This window comes from Acomys russatus, chromosome 31 (genome assembly GCF_903995435.1).
Source record: "Acomys russatus chromosome 31, mAcoRus1.1, whole genome shotgun sequence".
In the NCBI taxonomy this organism is placed as follows: Eukaryota; Metazoa; Chordata; class Mammalia; order Rodentia; family Muridae; genus Acomys; species Acomys russatus.
The window spans coordinates 6493247-6506724 of NC_067167.1; the positions used below are offsets into that span (position 1 = coordinate 6493247).

At 38.9% G+C, this 13478-nt stretch overlaps 1 protein-coding gene across 1 annotated transcript; it reads right to left on the reverse strand.

Annotated features, from left to right (window-relative positions):
* Positions 1-2325: 2325 nt before the first annotated feature.
* LOC127212672 (zinc finger protein 54-like) lies at positions 2326-12775 on the reverse strand. The gene is made up of 3 exons (XM_051172756.1): positions 12761-12775; positions 4871-4997; positions 2326-3948 (listed from the first exon to the last, which is right to left on the reverse strand). Exons 1-3 carry the CDS (start codon positions 12773-12775, stop codon positions 2342-2344), a joined length of 1749 nt encoding a protein of 582 aa, XP_051028713.1. The 3' UTR covers positions 2326-2341.
* Between the last annotated feature and the right edge of the window lie 703 nt (positions 12776-13478).

Genomic DNA, 13478 nt, shown 5'->3' on the forward strand with positions numbered 1-13478 from the left:
CTGTGATAGAATTCCCATCTCACATTTCCTGCCTCAGCTAATAGGCCATCAGCTTTTTTTTAATTGATACGTGATGCTTCTATAATGTACACAAGATTTTCTCTATAATGACATGCACCATGAATGTTGGGTTAGTGAGTCCTCCACCTTACATCAGACAAGATGGATGGAGTCTCATGCAGTACATTCACAATGATTGGTGGCTTATAGTCATGAGCACCTCTCCCAGTAGATGCCCTTTGATTTCAATGTTAAAGGCATAACCCCCCCCCCCCGCCATAGAACATGGGCCAAGAGATTTGGGATACATGTGGTAGCCTCCCACAGTACATTCCCCATGATTTATGCATTATATCCATGAGCCAAACATATTACATTTACCATGAATGCTAGGTTACTAGTTTGTGTCTTTCAAAGTACATTCACAGTGACATAGACATGCTTCTCCCAGAGTACATGAACCATATGTTCTAGGTACTTGTAAACTAGAAATGCAGATGAGCAGGTCTTTTTCTCCTCTGAGATCTCAGTAGAAGTCCTTTTGCTAAATAAGACAACAGAAAAAAAAAAACAGCAGTTTTCTGGAACCCCAGTAACTCCATCTAGTTCATTCTCAGCTTTTATTGGTGCCAGGTAAGTTCGATCCCCTTGACATACTTGTGGAGAACAGGTCCCAAGCGAATGTGTATTTTTGGTAGGAGAATGGCCATGTCAAGGACTACAGTGTCTGAGATCCATGGGAATGGTGAAGACTCCTGCATGTCAGGCTGAGGGAAATGTTGATAGTATATACAAAACGTTCCAACTGTAGCTTCCCCCAGCTGGATGGCTGTGACTTGATTCTTCGGCCCTACAACACCCTCACAGACACACTGTGGCTAGCTAACCCTCCTTCTCATTCAGCTATGTCTAATAACGACACTTCCTTAATTCATGTTCAGATGCCTAAAAAAAATGACCCAAATCTTTTTCTTTTAACTTTTCAAACTGATGCTATTATTTCCATATATCAGAGACCATGGGCTCACCCAAAATATCAAATTTTCTCTATGAATTGTCAGATAGTCACCATCGTCAATGAGAAGGTCTAGGGGTCTTGGATTGTTCCCAAATACCATCTATCCATAAGCACCACTCATCCATCCTCATCAGCCCCCATAGTTGATTCATAAACTACAGAGAGAAGATTCAAGATGGCAGCACAATCAGAAGCCAGAGCCCCATACGAGGGTAGTATGGCTTGAAGATGAGGAAACTAAAGGGTTCAAGACCATTTTTCCAGGCTCTGAAGGATTGTCCTGGGGAAGAAGGAGAAGATGAGAACTCCTACTGTTACTTCACATGTAGGGTGATTCTTAGGGACAGGATACTAATTTGGGGAGGTGTAGGGTGGAAGCTGAACAGGGCACACAAAGAAGGTGAGGCCCAACCAAAGGGTGGACAGGAGCTGAGATGACCTACACATTATCAAATCCATGGGTTACAATATTAAAGTTCTCACATTCTTTGTATTTGTATACTTTCATTCCAGACTCAATATTGTGAAGGTGGGTTGCAGATGAGTCTTTTCTATATCACTGAGGGAGGGAGGTCTTTCAGAATCAATTTTCAGATGAATATACACTTTTTTCATGAGTTAATGCTTTGACAACTTCAATGCATTTCTTGGCATTCTGGAAAGTGGCCTCTGAGGTGCAATGATGCATGAATCTAACTGAATAATGAACACTTAAATGCATTATCTCTAATACCAATTTTCTGGTGTGCAAGTTCGGAGAAACAGTTAATAGTATCAGCACATGTTGTAGGATAGACTTTTCCTAGGGAGATGCCACACCCAAATCCATGTCCTCACCCAGAATGGGAACTGATGGCAAAACTAGGTATGGATTTCACTGGGGTTCAGATTAATGAATCAATGAGCTTTATTTGGGTTACTTACAGGAATATGAGGAAGGAATTGTTTATAGGAGCAAGCGGAAGTCAAGTTGCCCCCCCCCCATGAAACTTCAATCCAGCATTGGATATATCTGATGAACACAAGGCATATCCACAGGTATATATCTGCAGCAAACTCCTTCACAACAGCACAGTCTTCAGACTTCATCATTTTGGATTTAATATGTATTTGAAGGTGACAAAGTAAAAAAAAAAGATTAATGAAAACTTTTCCTTATATAGTCATGTTTTCAAATATTTATCTTCAGTACCTCTTCATCTCTCCTAAGATTTGAAAATTACTTAAAGGTTTTCATAAGTTTTCCACGTTCACGTAGATTCTCTACTGAAGAGTCTGCAGTAGCTTCTAAGAACAGAACTTTTTGATAAAGTAGACGCCACACTATGTAATATGGAAGCTTTTCTCCCCAGTGTGAATTTTCTGATGTCTTCTTAAAGCTGAGGCATGAGTAAACATTTTGCCACATTCACTGCACTTGTAAGGCTTCTCTCCTGTGTGGATTCTGTGATGCCTTCTAAGATCTTCACGGCATATAAAGGATTTTCCACATTCACTGCACTTGTAAGGTTTCTCTCCTGTATGGATTCTTTGGTGTTTTCTAAAATCTGAGCTACATGTAAAGGATTTCTCACATTCGTTGCATTTGTAAGGTTTCTCTCCTGTATGAATTCTCTGATGTATCCTAAGGTGTGAGGCACGTGTGAAGTATTTCTTACACTCGCTGCATTTGTATGGTTTCTCCCCTGTGTGAATTCTTTGGTGTCTTCTAAGGTCTGAACCAAATATAAAGGATTTCTCACATTCACTGCATTTGTAAGGGTTCTGTCCTGTATGGATTTCCTGGTGTAATTTAAGAATGGTGAGACGTGTGAAGGATTTCTCACATTCACTGCATTTGTAAGGCTTCTCTCCTGTGTGAATGTCCTGATGCTTTCTAAGACCCGATTCAAAAGTAAAGGCTCTCTCACATTTACTACATTTGTAAAGTTCCCCTCCTGTATGAATTCTCTGATGTATTCTAAGATACCAGGCACGTGTGAAAGATTTTCCACACTCACTACATTTGTATGGTTTCTCTCCCGTATGGATTCTTTGGTGTCTTCTAAGATGGGCTTTCTTGATAAAACCTGCTTCACATTCATTACATTTGTGAGGCTTTTCTCCAGCGTGACTTCTGCGATGGGTTCTTAGGTATGTCAGTCTGCTAATGCACTTGCCGCATTTGCTACATTTGTAAAATTCCCCTCTTGTATGAATTGTCGTCTGATGGCATCTGAGATGTGTCAGCGGCGTCAAGCATTCGTGATGGTCACTGCATTTGTAAGGCTTTTCTCCTGTGTGTGCTTTTTTGTGTTTTCTAAAGCATGAGCCACTAGTCAGTGATGTCTCAGAATTATTACATTTGTAAGGGTTCTCTCCAGCTTGGGTTCCATAATGGTCTTTGACCTGATATAACTGATAACAGCATTCATCACCATCTTTAAGTTCACTCTCTGCAGAATGCGTTCTCTGAAGCACAGCGAGGCTTGAGGAGTCCTTGAGGCATTTTCCACGTTGATGTGGCTTCTCTCCACCACAGATCACATTCAGTGTGTGACTCTGTTTAGAGCCAAAGGATTTACCAGACTCTGTATTTTTGTATCCTTTCTTTCCAGAATGTACTCTTTGCTTTCTACTGATGATGGAACACAAATTTAAACTTTTACCACAGTCTTTATCTTTGCAAGGTTCTCCAGTGTTTCCACTTTCGTGACTGTTTGGGTTTGATGATTTATTACAGGCGTCCCTGTGGTTAACACATCCATGGTTGTTGCAGTTTTCTGCAGTATCATCTGTGTTGTGAGGTGCACACTGGAAGCATTCATGAACCATTTTGTGAAGCTCATTACATTCATGAGACTTCTCTTGGATATTCACATGCTGATAGACAAGATGCTCGGAACCATTATCCAAAACCTTCTCATATTTGCTACATGTGCGATGGTTCTCTGAAAATGAGCACAAATAGCAATAATAGGAATTGGTGCTTAAGTAATAGATTCAATAACTGACATCTTCTTAAGCTCTTGAAGAATCTAGCAGTTTAGGAATAAAACTCTCAGTGGAGGCATTTTGTCTTTCACTATTGTTAATTTGATCCTACAAATAACCAGTTTCACCTCAAAATGGAAGGACCAGTAATAGCCTTCATATTCTTATTGAAACTGCATACTCTGAGGAAGGTGGGACAAATAGATGATCACTAATAAGGCACTCTCGTGATGAGCTCTTGTAAGGATCTTAACTGTTTCTTTGTTTTCTTTCTTATGTTTTTGAGGAAGTCACACTACGTAGTGTTGGTTGACTAGGAACTCACTATGTAAACCACACTGACCTAAAAAAAATCACCAGATGATATTGTTTCAGCCTCTCTCATGTTAGAATTAAAATCATCCTGTGTTGAGACTAGATATAGAGACCATATCTCAAAAACAAACAAACAAACAAACAAACAAACTCAAATCAAAACTCAACCACAACAAAAGCCATGCTCACCAGAAACATATCTTGTCTATTTTAAAATCTCTCATTTTTTTTCACAATCAGAAATAGGTGACTAGATTACTCCACTAGTAAAATGAAAATATTCCAATTATTAATTGACATTCAATTTTTTTTTGCTCTGAATACTGTTTCTTTGAACTTTGAAATTCTAATAAGAACCTAGGTAAGAGGGCTGTAGATATTATGCAGTATATACCATTGGTTGGTCTTGCAGGGGACGAACTAAAATGTAAAGGGAACACCAGGAAATATCTATGTTTATTATCACAATTTCCTTTATTTTTGATATTCTCTACATAGTTCAAAGAGTTCACATTCATGTATAAAACGCACAAGCCGGGAGTTTCACAGGAAGCACATTCTTACCTATAAAGACGAGATTGCTATAATTTTCCAACATCACATCAACGTACAAAGCCCTGCAAGGGGCTTCCAGATCTTCCCACTCCTCCTGGGAGAAGTCCACAGCTACATCCCTGAATGTCAATTGGTCCTGTAATAAAAAAAAAAAAAGTATCCATTTTCCAAGTGCTGCTGAACAAAATGAGATCCCAGGTAAAAGAGAACTCAGGCATTAGAGACACTTTTGTGGTACAGATGAGGCATGACAATTATTAAAAGACAAAAGATTTTTAGACATTTTGTAGAGATAGTTAAGCAGGTAAAAGCATTGCTTTTTATTCCAGACAAACAATATTGGGTTCCTAGCACTCACGTGTCTTATTCAACTGATTCTATTGTCAGTTCAATCAGATCTGATGCTTCCTTCTGATCTTTATATGCAGGGGGGGACACAGCACTCATACATACACATACATTTAGGGAATATATACCCACACACACAAAATTATAAGGAAAGTCAAATGAAAAAAAAATTCTAGAATACTCATATTCCACACTGTATTTTCTATCTCTCTGTAAACAGAATGGTAATCGTGCAAATATTAAACTTTTAGGGTTTATAAGATATACATTTGAGGTCTAGATGCATACAGTGATGCACCTTTGTGAAGGATATGTTGGTATCAAACAGGATCACAATGTCTCATCTCAGATGAAGGCGTGAAAATGAGTTAAACTACACAGCTTTTAAGCTTGCTGAAATAGGGGGGTCTGGATCAACACTGTGTGCAGTTGGGACTCACTTGACTCTATTCTAAAAATATTCAGTGTGGATTCTGAGGTCCAGGTTCATCCTGCACCCTTCATAGAACAAAGAGGTAGAATTGTGGAAGGCAAATTTCATAGGTGAAATAAAAGTTTAAAAAAAATGTTTTGCTAATAGTAAGGAATATAACAACAGTGTGCAATTCTATGTTCTAAGTAGCACATAGAATCAAGTAATATGTGAGATTGTATTATTGGAATATTTGACAACCACGAAATAAATTTAATATTATCTAATTAATATTTGTGGATGTGTTAATATTATCGAATTTTTATGTGTCCACAAACCAATACAGATGAATATCAACTTTAGAAATTCTGTATGTGCTTTCTTTCACCACAGAATAGTTAGAAAAATATGTATAAATATGTATAAATAAGTGGGAACATTATATTAACTTTTCATTTATTTTGAACATACAATTCAAAACAAATAATGAGATTTGCTGAATTTAATATGTGAATCTTATAATTGCGAGTCTATTCTTTTCTTCAGTATTTTACCTCAATCATCTAAGAGGATTTTAGGTTGTATAGAAAAACATCACTTTGGATTCATCTATCACTTTTTTCAGAAAATAGAAGATGCAAGGTTATGAGGGCCAGAGAGATGGCGCTGAAGTAAAGGGCACTTGCTGTCCTTGCAGAAAAAAAATCAAGTTTAATTATTTCTTAGAGAGACACACAAAGCAACTCACTACAGTTCCTGACTCCAGTCCCAGTGGTCTGATATAGACCTCAGTGCTCCACAGTCATCATGCAGGCATGCAGCACACGTAAAAACATGCAGATGAATACTCATATATGTGAAAAAAATTGTAAGAAAGAAATGGATACCCTATGAGCATATACAGGGGGAGGTAATCCCCCTCAGGAACAGTCATAGGGGAGGGGAATAAGGGGAAAAGGGGAGGGAGGGAAGAATCGGAGGACACAAGGGATGGGATAACCATTGAGATGTAACAAGAATAAATTAATAATAAAAATTTATTAAAAAAAAAGAAATGGAGACCTATCCATTACAGCTTCTCTTCTGAATCTCTACCTTTGTATCACAGTAGCTTCAGGGAGGGGAAAAACCTAAGGTGTGGGAGCCTTCCTTCTTTGTAGCATGGTTTTCGATCAGTTCTCTTTGGCAGGGCTGCCTTGCCAGGCCACTGTGGAAGAGGATGCACTCACTCCTGAAGAGACCTGATGAAGGAGGGGGAGGGAGCCTCCTTTTCTGAGGCATAGGAGCAGATAGAAGGAAGCGGGGAGGAGGGTGGGAGCAGGAGGAGAGGAGAAAGAGGGCTACGATTGGGATGTAAAGTGGACAAATAAATAAATTAATTTAAATAATAAAAAAGAAGAGCTCAACGTGATTAGAAGGGCCATACATCTATGTTTGAAAATTGTTGGATAATCACAGTACCAAGTCAACACTCTCTAGAAAATTCTTACAGAAATATTCTACACGATATACAATATAGAGGCATGACCAGCAAAGCTTATACAATGATACTATCTGAAAAATAAAACAAGAGTCAAAGAGAAAATCTGATCTCTATATTGACAACTTACCACTGAGCATTAGAATCAAGAAAATGATACCAGCATGGACTTAATGGGTTTCACATGTTTAAAAAAAAAAATCCCATAGGCAATCATTACTGTGTGATACACAATGCCAAAGAAAGAAACAATTAAACAGCGATCTACATGATCTCACAGAAGCATCAGGTTCATGACAAGAGCAAGGCACATATTCCTTACATCATCCGACCTCTCTACAGTGATGTAATATTTAGTATAAAGAGCAAATCAGTGAGTTGTTATCATTCTACTTCTCCATAAATTCCTCAGCGATGCCAGCAAAATGGTGTATTTTTTTTTTTTTTTTTTTGCATGCCCACTGTCACACACCTTGTTCTGGAAATTCAAAGATCCCTGATATGCAACCTATGCAGAGCAGGAGACATTCCTTCCTCATGAATGTACAAGGACAATAGTCTATTCTCTGTAGGAAATGGGTATCAATGTATGTATTTCTTTGATCAGCATTTACAATGGAATCTCTTTCAGAATTTCACGTCTTTAGTCCATGAAAAATATATGTCTTCACAGGAATTATCAAGAGAAGATAAAATGGGACAAGGCTGTGTTATGTAGGTGACAGATTTAAAGTATGAATCTTGATTAACATAGAATTTTAAAAAAATCAAGAAAAAATTATAATAAATAAGTACTTTGGTGACATTACCAGAGGTACAGAATTAAATGTTTATGATTTCAATGTTAAAACATTCTCCAAAGAAATGTGGAGAGGACACTGACCTGGGGTGCATTTACCAGAGACTCAGGCATTCTCCCTGTTGCTCTTCTCCAAATTCTTGTTGACATTTCACACTGAAGTATCAAAAAACACACACCTAAAATCAATACAGCTCTGTCATAAAGATGCAAAGCCAAACAAAAAGACCCAAATGCTAGACTGATATCAGAGTTCTTGTCAGCATTCTATAGACAGCAGAGCCTGAGGGCATATACTTAGAGTGTAAGAAGCAGTAACTGTCAACCATATCATTGCACTCAGAAACACTGCTTTTCAAAATTCACAGAGAAGGAAGCATCATTGAAAAAAAATTGTGGAATAGGAGGGTATTTACTTCAGCAGCAATGCATATCATAATTAGATGCAAACAATGGATAGAAACATCAGAGAAAATCTATCCTTGAGAACACAGGAAATCTGACATTTTACGTAAGGAACAGGTGAATAGTGGGACCTAGGGAGTAACTGATAATATCAGACTCACAAAACCAAAAAGCCAACTGGAAGGGAAAAGGAATTTCAGTAATTTAACGAACCAGAGCAAATTAAAACTAAACCAAACAACAAATAAACAAAACATATGGTGAATACATACTACTTTTCCTAAATATTGATAATGACAATTTGAAACATAATTTAGAAACCCATTCAGGTTGCTTACAAATGATCTAGGAAATGTGTAAGGCACACAGGAAAATAATTTAAAAATAATAGTCATAAGTTTGTACATACTTTGAAAGAAAAAAAGAAAAAAACATTACCTGTGACAGCTGACAGAATCGATGCAGTACTCATCAGTCAAAACTAACATTCTTCATAAAAGTAGACATGAAAACAACAAAACCACAAACATCAAAATTAACACTAAGAAGGAGTATTCCTGGTGGTATCAGAGGATCTGACCTCAAGTCTAAGTAGAAACGGAAATGTCATAATACACAGTTGAACAAGATTTCATGGTTAAACTACTCAAGGAAGTAGGGAGAAATGGAACAAAGCTCAAAAGTGTAAAGGGCACATGTGTCACAGTTAGGCCAACAGAGATAAAAATGAGCAACATTAATAAGAACACTGTATGGAAAGGAAGATATGCAGATTCCCAAGCCTTATTTTATCCAGTGAAATAAGACCATATATATATATAAAAATTTGAATAGTATGATCACATGCAGAACTTCCCACAGGCACCATGGGTGTAAAAACAAGGTTCAGGAATGAAATTATATACGAATTCTGGGTGCTTTTGAGAATACTACAAGAAAACAAGACAAGAGCCATGCGACCTCAGTTTCTTCAAAACAGGATTTGTTCTTAGAATGTGTTTTCTTGCTCTTCCCAAGTAAAGTAGGTAGGAGTGAGTTTACCTCAGATTACTCATTACTGTTTGCTATTTTTAGTCAATGAAATATTTTTATGCCTCCATTGAAAAACATGTTTTGTCGCATGCAGGTTGTCATTTGATTGTATGTAGTTTGAACTTGTGAGAATTTTACTCATGATTTTTCATAATCCCCAAAGTATAAATTGTCTGGGGGCTCTGAATAAAGTTGGCTATTGCTTGTGACATTTGTACAACTCATTTATTGGCCCCATTCTCCCAGATCCCATAACATCTAGAGCAGTGACACATGGAAAATGGTCAGACTTAAAAACCGTGCTTTATATATTACTGAAAAATACAAAAGTAACACACAAAATCACTAGTCTTTGTATATATTGGTAATGGGAGCTTCAAAGAAATTTAAAGATTTAACTCGTGTTTTTCCAGCCCACAACTCTGCCTGCTTTCCCTGAGGCCTCCCAGCACCAGGGACAACAACATAAAAACCCCTCCCCCACCAACGCCCTGCCTGCCAATTAGCACTCCTAAGAGCTGTACACTGTAACTAGTGCCAGGCGCTCCACTTCCCTGTCCACAACTTTGCCCGCATTGCCAAAGGAGTGCCACCCCCCAGGGATAACCAGAGGGCTAGCATAAGAACACAATCAACAAGAGCCGTGGCAATATGGCACCACCAATGGCAAGCTCTCCTACTACAGCAAGACCTGGATATCCTAACACACCAAAGCACAAGAAAATGACCTTAAATCAATTGTTATGAAGATGATAGCGACATTTCAAGAAGAAATGAAAAAAAAAAAAAATTCCCTGAAACACAGAAAAACACAATCAAAGAGGTGAAGGAAATGAATCAAGCTGCTCAAGACCTGAAAATGGAAATAGAAGCAATAAGGAAAAAATAAATATGAATATATATGAATATATATACACATATACACATATATATGAATACCAAGATGCTGTGAGCTTCCTGCAGTCTCCCTATCCTGTCTCCTCCAGCTACTGCTCCACCAGCCTTCCCCAGGCCTGCTTCAAAAGAAACTTACAGTGTAGACCCTCTGCCCCAAGTCCCTTGCCCATGAGTCCTTTTGGTTACACCCTGAGCTGCGTGTTGTCTTCCCTATATCCTTAGTTCCACTGTCCAGACACCAATCCACCAGTCTTCATCAGGCTGCTGCACCAGGAACATCCAAGGGACAACTAGATGGCTAAAGACCAGCCTAAGAACACAGTCGACAAGAGCCAGGGCATTATAGAACCTTCAGAGCACAGCTATTCTACTGCAGCAAGCACTGGATATCCTAACACAACTGAAGCACAAGAAAATGACCATAAGTTCAATTTCATACGGATGATAGAGGCCTTTAAAGAGGAAACGAATAAATCCCTTAAAGAAGCACAGGGAAATACAAAGAAACCTTTGGAGGTACAGGCCTTCAAAGAGGAAATGAATAAATGCCTTAGAGAAATACAATTAAATAGGTGAAGGAAATGAATAAAATTGTTCAAGACCTGAAGATGGGAGTAGAAGCAATAAAGAAAACACAATCTGAGGAAATCCTGCATGCAGGTGGGAAGCCTAGGAAAGAGACCAAGAACAACAGACACAGTCATCACCAACAGAATCCAAGAGATGGAAGAATCTCAAGAACAGAAGATACGAATAGAAGAAACTGATACATCAGTAAAAGAAAATGTTCAATCTAAAAAAAAAAATGTTCCAAAACATCCAGGAAATCTAGGACACAATGAAAAGACGTAACTTAAGGATAATAGGAAGTGGAGAAGATGAAGAGTCCCAGATCCAAGGACCAGAAGATATTTTCAACAAAACCATAGAAGAAAATTTCCCCAACCTAGAGAGACAGGGATGTGTAGTGGATTTAAGCATGTTTATGTTTTGGTCCCAAGTGTAAGATGTAAAACAGAATTGTGAGAGGGCCCATGATGTTTGTTTGCTAGAAGGGAAACTGCCTCAGGCAGGGTGGGCAAAGGTCTTTGCTGGGTAGTCAACATTTTGGTAAGAACTCTGAAAGGATATACACACACAAATGCCCTTAAACAGAGGATGTGTTTCTGTCTTTGTCATCACTTCTCATTGCTTGCATGATCACCATTTCGAGACTCTCCTAGAGAGAAATGCTCAAAAGAATGATCCAAGGTTCCAGGATCTGGCTGCTGCTCTGAGTTCCAGCTGCTGTGGTTGTGTTAGCTTTTGACGAATTTCTGGAATCCTGATGATAAAGAGTGGAATTGCCCCCAAGGAACCAAGTCTGAAAAATGTCTACTTCTGTCCCCATTAACCTCCTTTCTCTCCTATGTAGGGTAGGAAGGTTTAAAAGGAGGCATAGGTATTAAGGAACCCCAAATAAAGTAGGTTTTTAAAAGACTGAAGCCTACGGAGATGCATATAAATGTACCAGAAGCTTATAGAACACCAACTAAATGGGGCCAGAAATTTTTTTTTCTCCTGCCACATAATAACCAAAACACTAAATATACAGAACACAGAAAAATATTTTAAAATGCCAAGGAAAAACAGGCCAAGTAACATATAAACACAGACCTATAATAATTACATCCTACTTCTCAACAGAGACTCGAAAAGCTAGAAGGGCCTGAACAGATGTCTTGCAGCTTCTAGGAGAGCACATATGCCAACCTAGACTACTATACACAGCAAAAGTCTCAACCACCATAGTTGGAAAAAAACAAGCTATTCCAAGACAAAACTAAATTTAAACAATATCTATCTATAAACCCAGCCCTACAGAAAATATCAGAAGGAGCTCTAACACAACAAAGTTAACTACACCCAAGAAAACAGAGGAAATCATTTATTTCACACCAGCAAAAAAACAAACAAACAAAAAAACCAAAAAAACAAAAAAAGAACACACACAGACACACAAACACCTATCAGGTATCTATGAGTGGCTTGGACTGGGTGCTAGGGATTGACTATGGCTCTTCTAGAAGAGCAGTAACTCACTCTCTACCCTTCTATCCAGTTAACCCTTCTCTCCAGCCCAGGTATAAAGTTCTTAGTTTTGTAACCCAGCAGAAGTATGTGGTAGTACATGAACTTGTATCTACACAGATCAGAACATACATTCTGTGGGCTAGAAGGATGCCTCAGCAGTTAAGAGCACTGGCTGCTCTTCCAGGGGTCCTAAGTTCAATTCCCAGCAACCACACGGTGGCTCACAACATTCTGTAATACAATCTGGTGTCCGCTTCTGGTGTGCATGAAGACAGTGTACGCATATACATGAAATAAATAAACCCATAAAAAAAAGTTTTAATAAAAAAATACATTCTGATATTTGGGATTGGGAATGTGGCTCAATTGTTAAGACTGTTGTGTAGCATACTTCATGACACGCTGAGTTTGACCAGAGCATGTCCTATGTCAGGTATGGTAGTGCTTACTTACCAGTAACCCCAGCATTTGGGAGGTAAAAACAAATGGATCAAAAGTTCAAGGTCACTTTTGGTTAGATAGTGATCTTGAGACCAGCTTGGAATAGAAGTTTGTCACAAAGAAAGAAAGAAAGAAAAAAAAATCCCATATCCCACAGGCACCAGCATTGTGGCCTTAGCAATTGGTGCCACAGAGGCAACCAGGCCTAGAGGTTTTGTCCAAGTCCCTAGAGATCCTGAGCGGAGTATGAGGACCAACCTGGGCAGAGGTATAACCTGTTCCTTGCAGCCTGATCAGTATAGCCATTGGCTGCCAAGTTTCATGGTCACCGGGCTTGAATCTGTTCCCGTGCTGTTGCTATGCAATGTGATACAGTGTGACTATTTGTCTTTGCTCATCATCTTTATGAACCCCCTTCATCTTACCCCAAGGCAGCCTGTCAGCCTCTGCATGTGCTCTCGGGCCCAAGTTAGTGAGGTGATGAGGGCGATTGGTGACATAAGGTAGGATTTAATTGAGAGGTCCAGGTCTGTCCCTCGGTAGACGGAGAGCTAGCAATAGAGTCCTTTTTCTTGAAGCTGCAAAGGAGCTGGGGACACTGAGGGTTGGAGTCGGGGAGGATGGCGGCTTTTCTGGGGGCAGTGGATGTAATGGATTCCAAGGGTGCTAATCCTGAGTTGTCAGAAGGAATTGAGGCAAGCTGGGGATGTGTCCCAAGAAGTGGGCTGGG